This window comes from Marmota marmota, unplaced genomic scaffold, assembly GCF_001458135.2.
Source record: "Marmota marmota marmota unplaced genomic scaffold, marMar, whole genome shotgun sequence".
NCBI classification, from domain to species: domain Eukaryota; kingdom Metazoa; phylum Chordata; class Mammalia; order Rodentia; family Sciuridae; genus Marmota; species Marmota marmota.
The window spans coordinates 5,434,416-5,452,624 of NW_025999945.1; the positions used below are offsets into that span (position 1 = coordinate 5,434,416).

At 38.5% G+C, this 18,209-nt stretch overlaps 1 protein-coding gene across 3 annotated transcripts in view; it reads right to left on the minus strand.

Moving 5' to 3' along the window:
• Wapl (WAPL cohesin release factor) overlaps positions 1 to 14,393 on the minus strand; it is an 80,305-nt gene extending 65,912 nt beyond the window's left edge. For all 3 annotated transcript variants that reach the window (XM_015500071.2, XM_015500072.2, XM_015500070.2), the window contains exons 1-2: positions 14,048 to 14,393; positions 10,883 to 11,402 (exon numbers count right to left, since the gene is read on the minus strand). In XM_015500071.2, coding sequence (XP_015355557.1) covers positions 10,883 to 11,381 — 499 coding nt within the window. In that variant the 5' untranslated portion in view covers positions 11,382 to 11,402; positions 14,048 to 14,393. The remainder of the gene's footprint in view (positions 1 to 10,882; positions 11,403 to 14,047) is intronic.
• Between the last annotated feature and the right edge of the window lie 3,816 nt (positions 14,394 to 18,209).

The following is an 18,209-nucleotide window of genomic DNA, read 5'->3' on the forward strand; positions in this document are numbered from 1 at the left end:
AAAAAAAAAAAAAAAAAAAAAGGTGGTAGGGGAGAAAATACATGTATACTTTTTAAACAAGAAATCATATCATTTGCATTTAAATTTAAGAGGAATATTTTCAGGATGAGCAATTATCCAACTAAGAATATACACAAGACAAATGAAGACACATGTCACCATAAAAACTAAATGTGAGATGCAATATCAGTGATGACGTGACCATTCATTTGGGGATGTCCTATTTGACCAGCTCAGATAATTTCCTGTATTGTATCTAGGGCCAAAAAGCTACTGAAAGGATATGATTCCAAAAATGTAATATATACAATGAAAATGTCAACTGTCGACAGTGTCTTTAGCATGCCTATGGATTTGAATTTCATCCAGATTCATACACTTGATCTTGATACTTTTAACTGTTTTGCTTTAGTAAGTTGTTTACTTGATGGAATGTTAATAAACATGTAGCTACTAAAATGAAAAAAAAAAACTAAATGTGAATGTTTATGGTAGCTTCATGCATAATTGTCAAAAACTATAAACTATTTAACTAGTGAATGCACTTGATATATACAATGAAATACTACTCAACAAGAAAAAAGAATGAAGGGCTGGGATTATAGCTCAGTGGTAGAGCATTTGCCTTGCTCGTGTGAGGCACTGGGTTCGATCGATACTCAGTACCACATAAAAATACTGTGGCCATCTACAACTAAAAAAAAAAAAAAAAAAGGGGGNCATGTGAGAGGCACTGGGTTCAATCCTCATCACCACATAAAAATAAATAAAATAAAGGTATTGTGTCCATCTACAACTAAAAAAATAATAATAATAAAAATTAAAAAATGAAAAGAAAAAAAATTTTAAATATAGTGACAGTCTTTTTTAAAAAAATTATATGGCTTTCAATATAACAAAACTAAGTTCATTCTTATACAGCAGCACTTTGAAAAGTAACACTTTGGGTATTTCACAGATCTTCCATTTAGTTCAAGTTATCCAACTTCCAAACTATGCTTTACCCTCTATATAATAGGAATAAAGACAGTCTTACATGGTTGTAATTAAGGATCAATTGATATGTGAAAGATGTGGTACAAAGTAGAAACAGGGGGCTGGGGATGTGGTACAAAGTAGAAACAGGGGGCTGGGGATGTGGCTCAAGCGGTAGCACGCTCGCCTGGCGTGCGTGCGGCCCGGGTTCGATCCTCAGCACCATGTACAAACAAAGATGTTGTGTCCGCCAATAACTGAAAAATAAAATGTTAAAGTTCAAAAAAAAAAAAGGAAGAATGAACTACTGATACATACAACAACATGAATTTCTTAAAGCATTACATTAAATGAAAGAAGATAGACTGAAAAGGCCATACATACTGTATGATACCAAGAAAAATACAACATTCTGCAAAGATAAAGCTACAGGGACAGAAAACAGACCAGGAGATGCCAGAGGTTGGAGACAGGAAAAGAACTAATCATAAAGAGCACAACATTATCATTATTATTTGGAGTGTTGGAGCTCAAACCCAGGACCTCTTACAATGCTAGGCAAATACTCTATCACAAAGCTGTATCCTCACCCCTAAGGAACTTTTGAAGGTGACAGAAGTTTTCTACATTGCTGAGAGCCATAGCCAAGCAGGAATGATGCATGGCATTTTTGGTTGAAAGGTGACACCAGCAAGCCATTGAGATGATATGATTATGTTAAGATCTGCATTCAAATGGATATTAGACCCCTGCTGTCCACCTGGGCTTGCTACTTTGGAGCTCTAGGGGGACTCCCGGAGAGTTCCCATTGGTTGGGGAAGTGCGGTAGGAGGGATTTCCGGAGGAGGGATTTGTCTGTTGGTGTAGTGTGGCCCAGGAGACCACCGCGTGTGTGGTTTGGCATTGGCGGGAGTTTCAGAAATAAAGTTTGCTCCTGCTTGAGTGGCTCGTGATTTTGTGCCCAGCCAGACTGTGGCACTACATCCTGATGGTGGCACAGTGCTTACGTAACTGTAAACATTTTCATACAACTTTAGATACTGTATTAGGTATCTTCCATTTGTCCTACCAGATTCATTCCCCACTCTGGTCTCTGCCCCAGAAGGCTGACATGTCCCAGCTATGTGAGAGGCTGAGGTAGGATTCCTGAGCTCAAGAGTTCAAGGCCATCTTGGACAATATACACAGTGTACCCCCATTTAAAAAAAAATGTCTTATTCTCAGGCTTCCACTGGGTTCTAGCTATGAGGAGCCCCAAAAGGACCAAAGATGGGGGGAAGTTCCCATATTTTATTTCTCCAGGCCCTCAACAAAATATTGCTCCTCCTAAGGTGGTCTCCTCTGAGAAGCTCAGGTAATCCTTTGTCTTTTTGGGTCTTAATAATAGATTCACTGCAACTAATCAAGGTTAGAGCCCCATCCCTTGTGATTTCCCTACATTTCTCCCACACCTTTGAAAAATAACACCTTTATAAATAAACCCTCCTCATATTATCCAATTTGGGCATGCCATCTGCTTCCAGTTAGGACCTGGACTGACAGAAGATGCAAATATTAAAATTATGAGTGAAAGTATAAAGTGGAGAGGCAAGAGGGCTTTTTTTGTTTTGGATGGAATTGGAGATTAAATTCACAGGTGCTCTATCACTGAGTTACATCCCCAGACTTTACTTATTTTTTTGGCTATACTGGGAATTGACTCCAGGGCCTCACACATGCTAGCCAGATGCTCTACCTTTGAGCTACATCCATAACCTATTTGATTTTTTATTTTGAGACAGTGTCTCAACAAAATTGCCTAGGCTAGCCTCAAACTTGTGATCCTCCTACCTCAACCTTCTCAATAGCTGGGATTACAGAGAGTACCATCAAGCCTGATAAGACAAGAGTTTTTTAAAATGTTGTAACTAATGTGTGAACAAAGAAAGTTGGTAACTACTACTCCAGGAAAATTTGGTGTTAAAGCTACTGCAACCTTCATGAGTTTTTCTGGATCATGATCCACCCACCTCCTCCTGTACATATGTATAATGTGTCTTCTTTCCTACTTTAATCCAATCCACTACCACCAACAACCCACACAAGTTCCCAGAACTCAGTGATCAACATAACTCAACTGGGGTTCATTTGGGGTTTATAACTCACCTGGGGTTCATTTTCCTACTACTTTCTTGCCCTGATGGTGACTTAGGTATCTTTTATCCTACAGCCCTCTCTACTACCTCAAAGTAGGAAGGTTTGAGGTCACTGGAATATTGACTCTCTTAGAGCTTCTTTATAGAATTACCACTTCTTTACCCCATTATAAAAGCCCTCCTTTTTCTGAAACTGAGGATTAAACACAGGGGTGCTTTAATACTGAACTACACTCCCAACCCTTTTCATTTTTTATGCCTTGAATTTGTAATCCTCTTGCCTCAGTCTCCCCAGTAGCTGGGATTACAGGCATGCCCATCTCATGCAGCAAAAGTCCCTTCTTTTGAGGCTTGTGTCACCTAACCAGATAACGTCTAATCTTCTTAATATTAGTCATCCAAGCCAGGCATGGTGGCACACACATATATTCCCCAATGACCTGGAAGGCTGAAGCAGGAAGCTTGCAAGTTTAAGGTCAGCCTGGGCAATTTAACAAGACCCTATCTCAAAAAAATAAATAAATAAGTATATAAAAGGGGCTAGGGATGTATTTCAGTGGTACAGCACCCCTGGGTTCAAGCTTGAGTACTATCACCACGCCTAAAAGGCAGGTTGGGAGGAGACAAATTCACAGAATGGTTAAACTAGTGACCTTGAGGTTTTAGTGTTACCAACTTCAACTACAGTCTCAATAATACTAATAATTCTACTTTCTCACTCTCCTACTTTAGGTAACATCTTTCTGAACCTTTTTCCTTAGCCCCCAAGTTAATCTGACTTTCTTTCTCCCTTTCAGAAAAAATCTCTTTTATATGAACAAAACAAAACAAGCTTTCAACCATATACCACCTTATTTTCCATCCTCCAACCACATTTATCTTTTCAACATCGTTCCTCCTGTTCAGAAAATACACCATCTGAAGACCCTTCTTCCCTGTTCTTTGGTTCCCATGCTTCAAGGTCCATGCTTCCAAATCTTCTAGAACCCCTTATATCCTCTATCTGCACTTTTTTCCTCCCCTTCAAAAATGTTTATCAAATTGTGTATACTTGCTGCATTTTTTTTCTTACGTCTCAAACCACTCCAACCAAGCTATAAATCCAATGCCTGTTTTGCAATGCTCATTTTAGTTGAGTTTGCAGCAATTCAATTGGATTCAGTTGATCCTTTCATGAAATACTTTTCTGCTGACTTCTATAACATACCTCCTGCTAGATTTCCCTTCTATAGCTATAGTGATACTTAATTTCCTTTTCTAGTTTCTTCCTCTTTTCCTCTATTAAGTACTGCAAAATCTTCACTATCAGTCCTAATATTTTTTCCTCTTATACTCTTCCCTAATGATCTCATCTAATCCTATATTTTCAAATAACATTTATATATTAAATTTCACATTTATCAAACACATAAGACTTTTTATCTATCTCAGGAGATCTGTCACAAAAAATAAATAGGAGGCAGCTCAGTGGCAAAACATCTCTGGGTTCAATCCACAATATCCCCCCCAAGAGAAGTTTTCCAGTCAGCTGCATAGTGCACAACTATAATCCCAGCTACTAGGAAGGCTAAGGCAGGAGAATTGCAAGTTTGAGGCCAGCCTGGGCAGTTTAGCAAGAACTTGTCTCAAAATAAAAATTTTTAAAGTGTTGGGGATGAAGCTCGATGGTAGAATGCTTGCCTACCATGTGTGAGGCCTTGGGTTGGGGCCCCAGTACTACATAAATGGGAAGAGAAAGGAATTTTCAATAATAAGATCTTAAAGTGGGGGGCTGGGATTGTAGCTCAGTGGTAGAGCACTTGCCTAGCATGTGAGAGGCACTGGGTTCAATCCTCATCACCACATAAAAATAAATAAAATAAAGGTATTGTGTCCATCTACAACTAAAAAAATAATAATAATAAAAATTAAAAAATGAAAAGAAAAAAAATTTTAAATATAGTGACAGTCTTTTTTAAAAAAATTATATGGCTTTCAATATAACAAAACTAAGTTCATTCTTATACAGCAGCACTTTGAAAAGTAACACTTTGGGTATTTCACAGATCTTCCATTTAGTTCAAGTTATCCAACTTCCAAACTATGCTTTACCCTCTATATAATAGGAATAAAGACAGTCTTACATGGTTGTAATTAAGGATCAATTGATATGTGAAAGATGTGGTACAAAGTAGAAACAGGGGGCTGGGGATGTGGTACAAAGTAGAAACAGGGGGCTGGGGATGTGGCTCAAGCGGTAGCGCACTCGCCTGGCATATGTGCGGCCCGGGTTCGATCCTCAGCACCACATACAAACAAGAATGTTGTGTCCGCCAACAACTAAAAAATAAATATTAAAAAATTCTCTCTCCTTAAAAAAAAGAAAAAGTAGAAACAGAAGAAATAACAGGTCTCTTATTCACTTTTCTTAAAAGGAAGTTGATTTGGGTAAAACTTAAAAAATATGTTTACATGAAAACATATTTGGGTAAAACAAAAAATATGTTCTTTACATGAAACACATATCTATAGACAAGTAACTCTTGCTCAAACTACATTTGTAATATATTTTTAATAATCCTCATTAATCATCTGTACTTTATCCAATGAGTAGACAACAATCTCATCTCAGGTCAGAAGTTCCTGTCCTACTTTAAACTTTCAGAATGGAATAATTCATGCTCCTTTCTAAAAATCACCTTTAGTTCTAAAAATCAAAATTAATAATTTCCCAACATTATTATTCCTCAAACACTCAAATACTCAGTTGAGTTTTAAGCAAATGGAAAAAAAATATTGGCTACAAAACCAGTCATGCAAATTAAAAGCCTATGCCACAGTTATCTCAGTATTTGGCAGGATATGTAGACTGAATCCCAGCTGGCTGGCAAAGAAAGTGTGCCAGGCAGAAATATAAGTCTCTGCACACTTTATTCTAGATCCAGACTAACAAAGATGGAAAATGAAAGTAGCCTCACATAAAAGGTAAGGGAAGCCTTCTTTTACCTCTAATGTACACAGGCCCATAGTTCAAACTTTAAAAAATACCTGCAAATCTCTTAGAAGAGTTAACTTTAGCTCCTGTTAACAGCTATTTCTAATTTTTTAAAAAATTTCTCTTTATTTATTTATTGATACTAGGCATTGAAACCAGTGGCACTTTACCACTGAGCTAAATACCCAGCCATTTTTATTTTTGATATTCAGTTTCACTAAGTTGCTGACTCAGACATCAAAGTTTGGATCCTCCTTTTGGAGACTTTGGTCACCTGGACCACAAACTTGCACCACCATGCCTGGCTCTAACAGTCATTTTTAAGTAGTACATCTGACTAACAACTCACTGGCTTCAAAAGTAACTGTAATTAGAATGTTTTGCTTTTAAAATTAGAGATTAGACACAGAAGTATTTGCTTTAAAATAATCCAGAGGAAGCAGGGAATGTAGCTCAAGAACACTTGCCTAGCCTGAGCAAGGCCTTGGGTTCAATTGCTAGTACTGGGCAGGGTGGTCATCAACATCAGAGATAAAGGACAAAAGGTAGAGACTGGTATATAGTATAGATGAACAAGATTTGCCCTATCCTGAAAACTGCTGGAGTTAGATAACTGAGTACATGAGATTCTTTTATTTTCCTGTACCTGAACATTTCATAGTAAAGGTTTTCTTATTGCTATTTTAAAAAGATTAGGACATTTGAGCAACTCGGCCCTTTCCTGGCATTCTCATACAGTTTGTAATCTTGGTGCTGGTTCCTTTACCCATCAAGCATCTGTTTGGAAAATGGCAACCACTATGCTTTATTACAACGTCTTCCTAAAGTTCCTCTTCAAATTAGCTACAAGTTTCAAAAGCACTTAGAACAAAGAAATTTTAGAGTATCAATAAATTAATCACATATTCCTCTAAAAAGAAAAAGATACACTTAAAAATGCAGTGCCAGGAAAAAAAATAAATCTAGGTTGAATAAGCCCTTTTCACTGATGTTATATAATTTTATGGTGTACACACACAAAGGTATCACAAGCAGGAACATTTCACCAAATAGATACTTTGGAACTTAACCTGTGCACTTTGAACAAGTTGATAAAATGCCCAGTAAGTTCTTAAATAAAATGCCTAAACATGCAAAAGATAGTACTAAGATTTCTGAGACCTAAATAGCTAGAAAAAGTGTCCAAACTTTATCATTGTCACAATGGTCCCCTAATTCAAAAAAGGTTAGGATGACGGGCATGCTGGTGGCACACAGAAAATACCAGCAACTCCAGGAGGATCCCAAGTTCAAGGTCAGCCTCAGCTACTTAGAGAAAACCTGTTTCAAATTTTAAAAAGGGTTGAGGATATAGCTCAGTGGCAGAGTGTCCCTCAATCTCCAGTATCACACACAGACACAACTACATGAGATTTATAGGCCTCATCAAAAATTTAGGTTCAAGCTCTTAAACTTAACTAAAATTATAAGACATTCTGAGTTAAGAATAGAAGCTATGGGCTGGGGATGTGGCTCAAGCGGTAGCGCGCTCGCCTGGCATGCGTGCGGCCCGGGTTCGATCCTCAGCACCACGTACAAACAAAGATGTTGTGTCTGCCGAAAACTAAAAAATAAATATTAAAAAAAAAAAAAAAAAAAAAAAAAAGAATAGAAGCTATGATAACCTGACAGACAAAATGCAAGCATCTAGTCCCAAAAAAACTTTGGTAGAAAGATAAAGAAAAGGAAGATAATACAAGTGCAAAAGCATCCCAAGGTCTCGGCACCAAAAATACAAAGTACAAAAGCATTCTCAGAAGTATAGAGCCAATTTACAAATATATGAACTTACAAACTTTTTGTAGGAACAACTGATTTGCATATTAGGAATAGGATGAGGCTACTATAAAAATTAAAAGCACTCCATCAAAGTTTGCTTCTTTTTCTACAGAGGGCTGCCAGGGTTGTTGGAGCTCCGGAAAATGTAAAAAAGAGGAAAAAAAAGTGTGTGTGTATGTGTATGTATATATGTATGTGTATATATATATATATATATATATTTTTTTTTTTTTTTCCATAGTGCTACAACTATTCCCTTCCCAGTAAGGGTGGCTCTGCAAAAAAAGAAAGATGTTCTTAAACATCTATTTATTTGTGTTTTAGTATATATTTTCTCCTCACAAATACATATAGTGAAGTTCGGATTCATCGTCAGTCCCCAGTATTAGCATCAGAACTACAATTTAACTGTTATCTCATTCTACAGAAAAGTGCTTTCAATTCCCACCAACTAACTCACAACAGCAGTTTGGAGAAATATAAAGACATTATCAGCAAAGACACATAATCAATTGCTGGCTATAATACTTAACTGCCACATTCTTGTCCCCCCTTACCTTACATTCATTCTTATTAGTAGAACCCTCTGCCACCAGAGCCTCAGCCTACCACTGGTGCCCTATTCTTCAAAAGTCAGCATACTCAGCCTTCCATGACCACTTCCACCGCTTGCCCAGCTTCATTCTTCCTTCAACCTACCTGCTCCACACTCTGTGAATTAACTATCTGGCAACAGCAAGAAATGACAATAAGAACACTACATGACTCAAACAGAATAGCACGCTGAGAATCCAGTACGATGGTTTGACAAATAGTAGGTGCTCAATAACATGTTAAAAAATCAATAATTATTATTCCAATTCTGCCACTAGCCAATCTTGGACAGTCATTTAACCTCTTTGAGTCTCATCTGTAAAATGAGAAAAGGGGAGTTAAAGTTCATTTTAAGCCAGGTGTTGGTGGTACACACATGTAATCCCAGGTACTAGGGAAGCTGAGGCAGGAGGATCTTGAGTTTCAGGTCAGCCTAGGAAACTGAGCAAGACCCGTCTCAGAATAAAATTTAAAAAGAGTTGGGTATGTAGGTCAGTGATACCACACTTGCCTACTACGTATAAAGCCCTGGGTTCAATCCCTAATAACAATCACACACTCACACACTCTCTCTCTCTCTCTCACACACACACACACACACACACACACACACGCGCGTTTAGCTCAAAGTTCTACGATTATAACACATTTTTTGGAGCTAACCTAGAAACTGTTTTTATGCAGTTTTTTAATGAAAATTTAACCTAGGCTTAACTTATGAACAATGTTTCAGGAGAAATGTGGGCAAAGCAGTAAGGACAGACAAATCAGAATTAACCTAGGATTCTGGGAATCAAGGGAACAACAATAACAGCTGACTTACCCTATCATCCAATGGGAAGAATATGAGTGAAAAAATGCTCAGCATTTTTAGTGAAACTATGCAAGATACAAACCATTGTACTGTTTGATGGGCCTTATATTCAGCCTCCAAAGAACAAATTCATTTTAGGAACTCAGAACTCTAAAGTTTCATCTTTATATCCTTCCAAATTATGAGATCCATATAACGCTCCATTATCACTAAACTTTGCCAAAAGTTCTAGAACTAACTTCCATTTCCAACTATAGTGGCTGTTTCTTTTTTTTTTGGCATGAGGCGGGGTAACCAGGGAATAAACCCAGGGCACTTTAGCACTGAGCCACATTCCGAGCCCTTTTTATTTTCATTTTGAAATAGGGTCTTGCTAAATTGCTTAGGACCTCACTAAGTTGTTGAGACTGGTTTTGAACCTGCAATCCTGCCTCACCTTCCCAAATCACTGGGATTACTGGCATGTGAAACTGTGCCTGACTTATACTGGCTATTACTCTATTGCTAAATAGAGGCTCACTCTCTCCCTCCACCCCAATTTACTCCTGCCACCTCCAATCTCAGATCTTCTTTCAGCTAACTAACCATTTATCATTTACTTTAATCTCCAAATTCTTTACAGAAATGAGTATAATAAACAATATGAAACAATAATGCTATATGTACATATTGACGTTTTTTAAATACAATCTTGTAAATTAAAATTTATTTAAATATCTTTTTAGATGTTGATGAACCTTAATTTTATTCATTTATTTTTATGCGGTGCTGAGAAACAAACTCAGTGCCTCACACATGCTAGGCAAGTGCTCTACCACTGAGCCACAACCCCAGCTCTAAAATTTATTAATGTAGGTTGCTACTGGTCCCAGATTTCTTGCTCAATTTGCAAGAGAGTTTAATTCTTCAATGTTTCTATTCAAAGATTAAGGAGTTAATCTTTCAGAACTGGTTCTAGGGGAAAAGTCTAACATTCCTAACTAATCCTCATCTCCTTGTCATTACCATTAATCATTCAAACCCTCTATAATAATGAGTTATTATGTAATCCTAACACAACCAAGAGAGATGTTTTTACTGGAAAGGAATTGGGTTTAGAGATTTATGAAAGATTGTTCCCAAAATATACTCTGAGTAGTAAGTCTAAAAATATCAATATACCAGGCGTGGTGGTGCACGCCTATAATCTCAGCTACTTGGGAGACTGAGGCAGGAGGATCACAAATTTGAAGCCAGTCTCAGAAATTTAGTGAGACTTTAGGTAACTTAGCAAAAGCGGTCTCAAAATAAAAAGTAAAAAGGGCTGTGGGTATAGTTTAGTGATAAAGTGTCCCTAGGGTCAATCCCCAGTATCTATAAAAAATAAAATAAAAAGTATTAATATTCAAGTTATGTAATTAAAATGTCAACCTGATTAAGGTTCTTAAATCTTTCAGAAAATTATTGAGTCCTCATTAAGCATGAATACAGAAAGAAAACCCAAGTGATACACAACATTTTAGAATTCAAATCATTTAAATAAATGGCTTGCAAAAAGCTCTCTTGGTTCATCATAAAGTAAATAAAACTTACCAGAAGTCATTAATTTAGCACAGCTACTTTTGCTTGCATCATCCTCTGGGTTTCTGTTTGTGCTCTTTTCTTTCCCAAGTAAAGTATCCTCCAAAGGTAAGCATTTATCAGATACAACACTGTCTTCACCCACCACATGACTGATTTTGCTATTAGTTTCAAGTACTGAAGTGACTTCTTCCAGCTGAGCAGCTTCACTAGATTCTGAGTAAGAGGAACCCTTACTCTGGGCTAAATTCTTTGAAGAAACTGGTAGAGATTCATCATCACTATCAAATCCAAAAGGATCTCCAGTATTTTCTTCTTCTATTTTCAGTTTCTTCGGAATTTCTTGGATATCTGGTTTGAAATTGGGCCTCTTTTGCCCTAATTTAGCCATAAATGTGGTCTCTCCCCATTTTGTGCTAAGGGTGGTCCGTTTGTTGGAAAAGACTTCATCAAATTTTGAACTGCCATTGCCTCCTTTCCTACTGTATGTTTTCCCAAATCTGGACGTCATTTTGACACCTGTTTCATATTCCTGTGGAAAAAAATTTTAAGAAAATATATAATCACTAAATACTTTTCAACATTAAGCATACAAGTCCTTAAAAAATGGTTAAATAAATAAGGGGATAAAAAGAGCACATTTTTCATTTCTATATGCTTCCATGTCAGTTTTTTTTTTCTTACAGTGAGTATTCACATGATTTAACAAAGTAGAAAGCATTGTGACTAACCAACTTTACAATACAGCATCCATATAAACCAACTTATACTGAAATATTTTTTAAGTTCCAAGTGAATTAACTTACTATTCTCAGAAATCATTTTTACCTTAAAAAACTATCTGAATAGGATAATTTTCCCTAACATAAAAATCTAAAGCACAAAATGTTAATTTTTTTTCAGCATCTCAAATGTTTTAAGTAGACTAAATTTAGTTCTTTGAAATTTCACAGCACTTATCATATGAGGGAAAAAGGTCAGAAAAATGGTGCTATTTTCCCATGTACTACAACCTGCAGCTTTGAAACAAAACTTTGAAAATTCAGATTCTTGATCTAAAGCAATCTGGGCTGTGACTTGAAAAATACTACTTAGATGGCCATGTCCCTTAAGAGAAAGAAACCATCCTTATCCCTACAGTGCTGTGCTCATTTGCTAAGTGACATTTTTTGGAGCTGAAGACTCCAGTATATTACACTGCCCCATGAATTATTACAGAAATAGCAACACATAACCTTTATTTTCCTCTTATTTATAATGACAGATAAATTCACCTGATTTACCTCCATAATAGGGTACTATGACCAAAAAAAAATTTTTAAATTCCCAAAAGTTTAAAAAAATTAAATCATTTTAAAAGACAAGTACTTATTTTTAAGCACACTCAATTCTTGTCCATTCCTTACACTTTGACTTTCTACAGTTTAAATATCAATATATCAACTGTTAACTAGGAAAAAAAAAAAAGTGAACTCCTTAGGGGCTTGAAAAATCTTCATTACTTGGAAGCCTAGAAAAATGGAAATTATATTTTACCTGTACTTTTGAATGTGCTTTGATCTTTACTTTTAATGTTTTCCTTTATTAACTAAAATTCTTAACTTGTAAAATTACCGTACAACTTAGTTCAATATATATTCCGTAGAGGATCCCCCCACGCTTGGTAAGAAGCCAATTCTAATTTGACAAAATAACAATTTACTCATTATACACATCTGTGCTAAAAGAAAATAGGTTTCCCAAGGGAAATCTATCTATTTTCCCTTCTACTGTAAATTTAACCTTAACAAGTTTTACTGTCTTTCTTAAACATAGCCTATTAAAACTAAGTCTATTGGGCAGCTACCAAAGACAACAAAATAAAGTCATTTCTCTTCATTTTTCAAGGATGTAAAGCTGTGATCTGCAGACCTACATTTACATTTACACCAACAAAGCTGGAATGTTTTGGATACACTTATGTGGTAATCATCTAAAAATGCTGACTAAAGGCCAAACCAAAAATCCAGACTTGAGTACCTTTAGGCCAACATCAGAAAAACTCATTGTAAAAATGGTCCTAAAACCACAAAGCACTCACTGTTGAAAGTCTAAAGTCTGCGGATAAAGATATACAAGAAGTTAATTAAGTATAAGAAAACTGCATTTTTTTTGAGTCCATGTCTTTCACAAATACATACTGAAATACTGATAAAATAACAAGTGATATTCCAACATTAAAGAATGGGAACTGTATGTAGATTATACAAATTTTGATAAGTTAAATACTCCATGCAATATGAGCACACGGTAGTTAATTATATAATATTCTCCACTTTTCATTGCCTTTATCATTTTGCATCATAAATGCCTTAAAAAAAAAAAGTTAGGAGAAGACCGCGATGGCATTACCTAGGCCTAAAGTACACACAAATTAAAAAATAAGTGCGCAGACATGTTTGACATAATATTTAAGATGTTACTTCAAACACACCAGCTATCCCGCTCAGGCTTCAAACCCCCAAAGGCTGTCCTAACTAAAAAGCAACGATTCACGACTAAGCGTTTTCGATCTTCAGGCCTTTGCCCAGCCCCAAACCAGGTTGAATGTTGAGGGAAAGTGTGCTGGGATTTAAAAACAAAGTCCTCACACTTAACCCCCATGCAAACCTAGCACCTTCCCGGTCCTCAATGGCTTCAGGGGCTCCCATGAAGGAAGAAAAGTAGAAGGGGCAAACTGATTCACGCAGAAACCCTCACCTGAGGCGGCGGGTGCACCAGGAGATTGTAGGAGAGGCGGCCCCCTCCAGCTGGACGGTCACGCAACTTTTCTGCTCCCCACCCCCACCGCCCGGGAAGGGGGATGTCGCTCCCGACGCCCCGGAAGCCTCAGCCACCGAATCCCCAGGGTAGCGCAAGGCCATGGTGGCGTCCAGAGCGGAGGAAAGGACGGGGAAAGATCGGGGACTGAAATCAATACGCTGCACTCGGCTTGGGGAGAAAAGTCAATCAGCAGCCACCAGGAAGAGAACTCAGAAGGGGGAAAATAAATGAGGAAAAAAGAGTTTTTCAGGCCGGTCCCCTGTCCAACTTCCTAGAGGCCGGGTGGGCAAGTCGGTGAGACTTCCATCACCCCTGCCTTCCCCCACCCTCCCCGGCTCGCTCCAGGCCTAAGCTGCCGCCCGAGACCTCACTTACCCTCGGCGCCTGGCGGGTGCTTTGGCCTCGGGCCGCCTCCGCCTCTCCCGCTCCCAACGGCCCACGGGCGGGCGCGGGAGCCCCGCGCGGAAGAACAGGGTCGGCTGGTGCCTCTAGATACGCAAGGGGCTCCGCCACCGTCACAACCCGCGACTCCGCTTCGGTAAATAGGAAGCCCGGCAGAGGTGGGGGGGCAGGAGCGGCGGCCCCGCAACTTCCCTCCCCGCCTCGAGCGCCGCCGGCCGGGCTCGGGTCTAGGCCTCCCTGGCTGCTGCCGCTAGAGCCGGAGCCGAGCCCGCTACGTGCCCCGCTGGGCCGCCGCCGCCTCCTGCGCCGCCGCNGGTGGATGATGGAAAATATTCATTTTTCTCTGTATAGAAATTGTTTTCCGTGTCAGTGTATTACCTAATTGAGAAAATTGGAAAGTTGTTTGTTTGTTTTTAAGCCTTCAGTGGAGAAACAAGAGTTCTAAAGAGTACCACACTTTCCCCTAGGAGAGGCGCATGATTCATCAGACTCCCAACAATCTTGATGTTTTGGTAGGCAGTTACTGGAGACCCACCAGGGAAATTAGAAAACTACTAATTGCTTTCAGTGAAAGCCTTCCCCCTCTCCACAAATGAATAATTTGTTTTGAATGCATCCAGAAGTTTTGAGAGTGCCCTCCAATATAGTTAGGAAACTATGAATTTTAAAAAAAAATTAGTTCAGACTTGGGGTACAGCTCAGTAGTAGAGTACTTGCTTGACTTGCAAGTCCCTGGATTAGATCCCTGGCCTGGGAAAATAAATAAATAAATCAGAAACTCTGAGCCCTTCCCATAGGAATTAAGGTGGGTTTTTAGTGTGCTTGAATTGTTTTACTTCAGCATGACTGGATGTAAAATTTATATTCTACATTTACAATTTCCCTAATACTATGTCAGTATTTTCTCTTAATTATTCCAAAATAAATCAATCCTTTCTTAGCTCATGTGAAGGGAAGTTTTAACAAGTGTCTCCAACAGTGGTTGGTTCCCAACTGTTTTATTTGGGTCATATTTCTCTTTTTAAAAAATCAGCCGCTTAGGATCTTGTTTTATCATTTCTTTTGAAGATCACTGACAGAGGTGCAGGCTGCACTTACTGTAATTATTTAGCTGACTCTGTGGTGGGTACTAATTAAAGGGTAATTATCATCAGAGGCAAAAGGTAAGATCAAAAAGCCAAAAGAGGTGGAGAAGACAGAATTGCAAGATCTTGCAGTAGAAGGGTGCAATGAATCTTCCAGACCAAAGGATATATTCATGATGCCTGGCTCAGTGATACCGCATGAACCAAAAGTGGAAGGGTTATTGTTGAAAGAAAGTCTCTTGATCCCTTTTGGGTTTTGTGTTTGTTTGTTTTTTATGGTGCAAGGAACTGAACCCAGGACCTCACACATGCTAAAAAAGTGGTCTGCCACTGAACTAAATCCCTGGCCCTTTGAAGCCCTTTTGAGAACTTTTGGTGTTATGGTTATGTTAAGTAATGGAATTTAGTTATGTCAGATTCCTGCTACTCAAAGAATGATCTCTTGTCAGCAATGAGGCATAACCTGGGAGCTTGTTGAGAAAGGACAATTCCTGTCCCCACCCCAACTCCAGGAATCAAAACTCTGATTCCCCCAGATGATTGGTTTACATGTTAAAATTTTACATGCATTGGTTCAAAGTATACCCGCAACATTTCAGGACAATTTAATACTTTTTATTTGGATGAAAGAAGGAAACCAAGAACAGTAAGAACCTAATATGAGAACTAGCTCAGTAGTAGAGCACTTGTCTAGCTTGCACAAGTCCTGGCTTCCATCTCCAGCACACCAAGAATTAAAAATATCATTATACATCAGTTATGAGGGTGAGCTTTTGAGAGGCCCTGTTTGTGTTCCACCCAGTTCCCTCTGACTTATGCATAAGAAAATGTAAAGGCTGGCTCAAGGTATTGCAACTAAAGAGGGAATCCAACTTAAATATTGGGTACCTATTAAGATATCAAGGATATTCATGAATCTGGTAGAATGTGGTACATGATTTGAGAAATGAAGTGTGTGTGTGTGTGTGTGTTTTTAGTCTATGGAAGCTTGATATATGAATATTCAACAGAGCTGTGCTAGAGCTAACCACCTTCTTGTGTCTCACACTACAAACTAATAGATTGGTGCCTATGGGGTTTGTCTCAGAGGGAGTTCAGATTCTCCTGACCTGCAGGCTGTACTGCCACCTTAACCTTTATCTCCCTGGTTCCAGAAGCAGGCAGATATTCTCCAGGCTTCCCATTCCCTTACTGGGTCCTTGAGTTCCAATCAGAATCAGTGAACTGGACCCCAAGATGGATGACAAACGGGCAAGCTGCTTTTCTTGTTTTCTTAATTCCCTCAGCTAATGCTCCATCTCCTCTCAGAAGCCTGAGTTCCCCTCAGCTCTGCCAGATGTCATATATGCTAGAAACAAATCATGGATCTGAGCTAGTTTGTGCCATTTGACACTGTGGGTAGCCCTCCTGGTGTGCTTCACCTGAGCAGATTCATAGTTTCCTTTCAGCAAATAAATAAATAAATAAGGCATCTGCTCTGCCATTGTTGTGCCTTTGTTCTAGCCCAGGCACAGGAAGTAGCAAAATTGGAGTTGCCTAATAGACCCTTAGTCTTTTTCTGAAAAGATGTCATAAAATGTATTACAACTTATAGAGTTCAGGTTACTAGAAGTTAAAAATTATCCTATTAGCAACAGTCAGTTTTTCCTTGTCATAGCATGTGGAAGAGAATTTTAAATTGTATATTTGTACACTAAAGTGGTTGTTACAAAAATCCTACATAATGTGAGCAAGACCCTGCCCTTACTGGCTTAATGCAGTGCCCCTCCCCTTTCTTTCCCTCTACCACACCTAACTCACTGCTATTCCTTAGTTAGGGCCTTTGCACTGCCTACTCCCTCTGCCTAGACTTCACTCCTCAGATACCAACCTGTTTTCATTCTTTGCTTCCTTTAAATTTTCACTTAGGGATTTTTAAAAAATCTTACCTCTTCCCCCCTGCCCCCCGCCCCAGTGCTGGAAATCAAACCAGGACCTAATACATACTGGGCAAGTGCTCAACCACCAAGCTGCATCCCCAGAACTAACCCAGCCTATTGTAAACTGTAGCAACAAGTCCATTCCTAAATGCTCGCTGTCCCTGATTATTTTTTTTTTCAGGGAATATATCTCCCCATCTAACATATCACATATTTTGCATGTTTATCTTACATGTTCGTCTTCCCTATGAGGTTACAGATTTTTGCCTGCCTTGTTTTCTGCTGCATCTTTAGCACCTGAAAGAGTGCCTGGCACATAGTAGATATAGATACCCCATGTTTGTTGAATAAAGGCATCCATTTGTTTCCTTTCTCATGAAGATTTTTTTTACTTCTGAAGGAACGTAAGTTGAAACTAACTATAGTTATGAATAATCTGGCGTGTTCATAAATTGTTAAATTTTTTCTGTGGGGAGGGCGATGCTTTCTGGAAGTATCTTTTGTTATTGCAGTGGACAGGTTTTCATTCTGAGAATTGAGAAGATGAGTACTATCATAATCCCAATTACCTTGTTTTCCAAGATAATTGGAATATGTTCTCTGGAGATGTTATCCCTTGGGGAATAAACTGCTATCTAGGTAGTTAAAAAAGACAAAGCATGGAAGGGAAATATCTTGGTGGTAGAGCACTTGCCTAGCATGTGTAAGGCCCTGAGTTCAATCCACAGAGCACAAAGAGAGTAAACACATACACACACACACACACAAATTGCCTGATGTATGTTGTTTGATAAAGATTGGTATCCAGCAACCTCTAAGAGATCTCATTTTCTGACCTTTGTCTCACTAAGACTAAAAACCTGAATCCTTATAGCAAAAAGGCCTTGCATGATCTGGCCCCTGAGTACTTCCATTCCTTCCCACTTTGCTAATCCTTCCTTCTGTTTACTGCTAGAATTTTCCAAACCAACTCCTGCCTCAGGGTCTTTGTACTTGCTGTTCCTTCAACTAATCTTTGAGATATGTACAAGACTCACTCCCTCATCTCTTCCAGGTCTTCATTCAAGTATTTCTCAGTAGTGTCTTCCCTGACCATCCTATTTAAGTTAAAACCCTCACCCTGTCATCCAG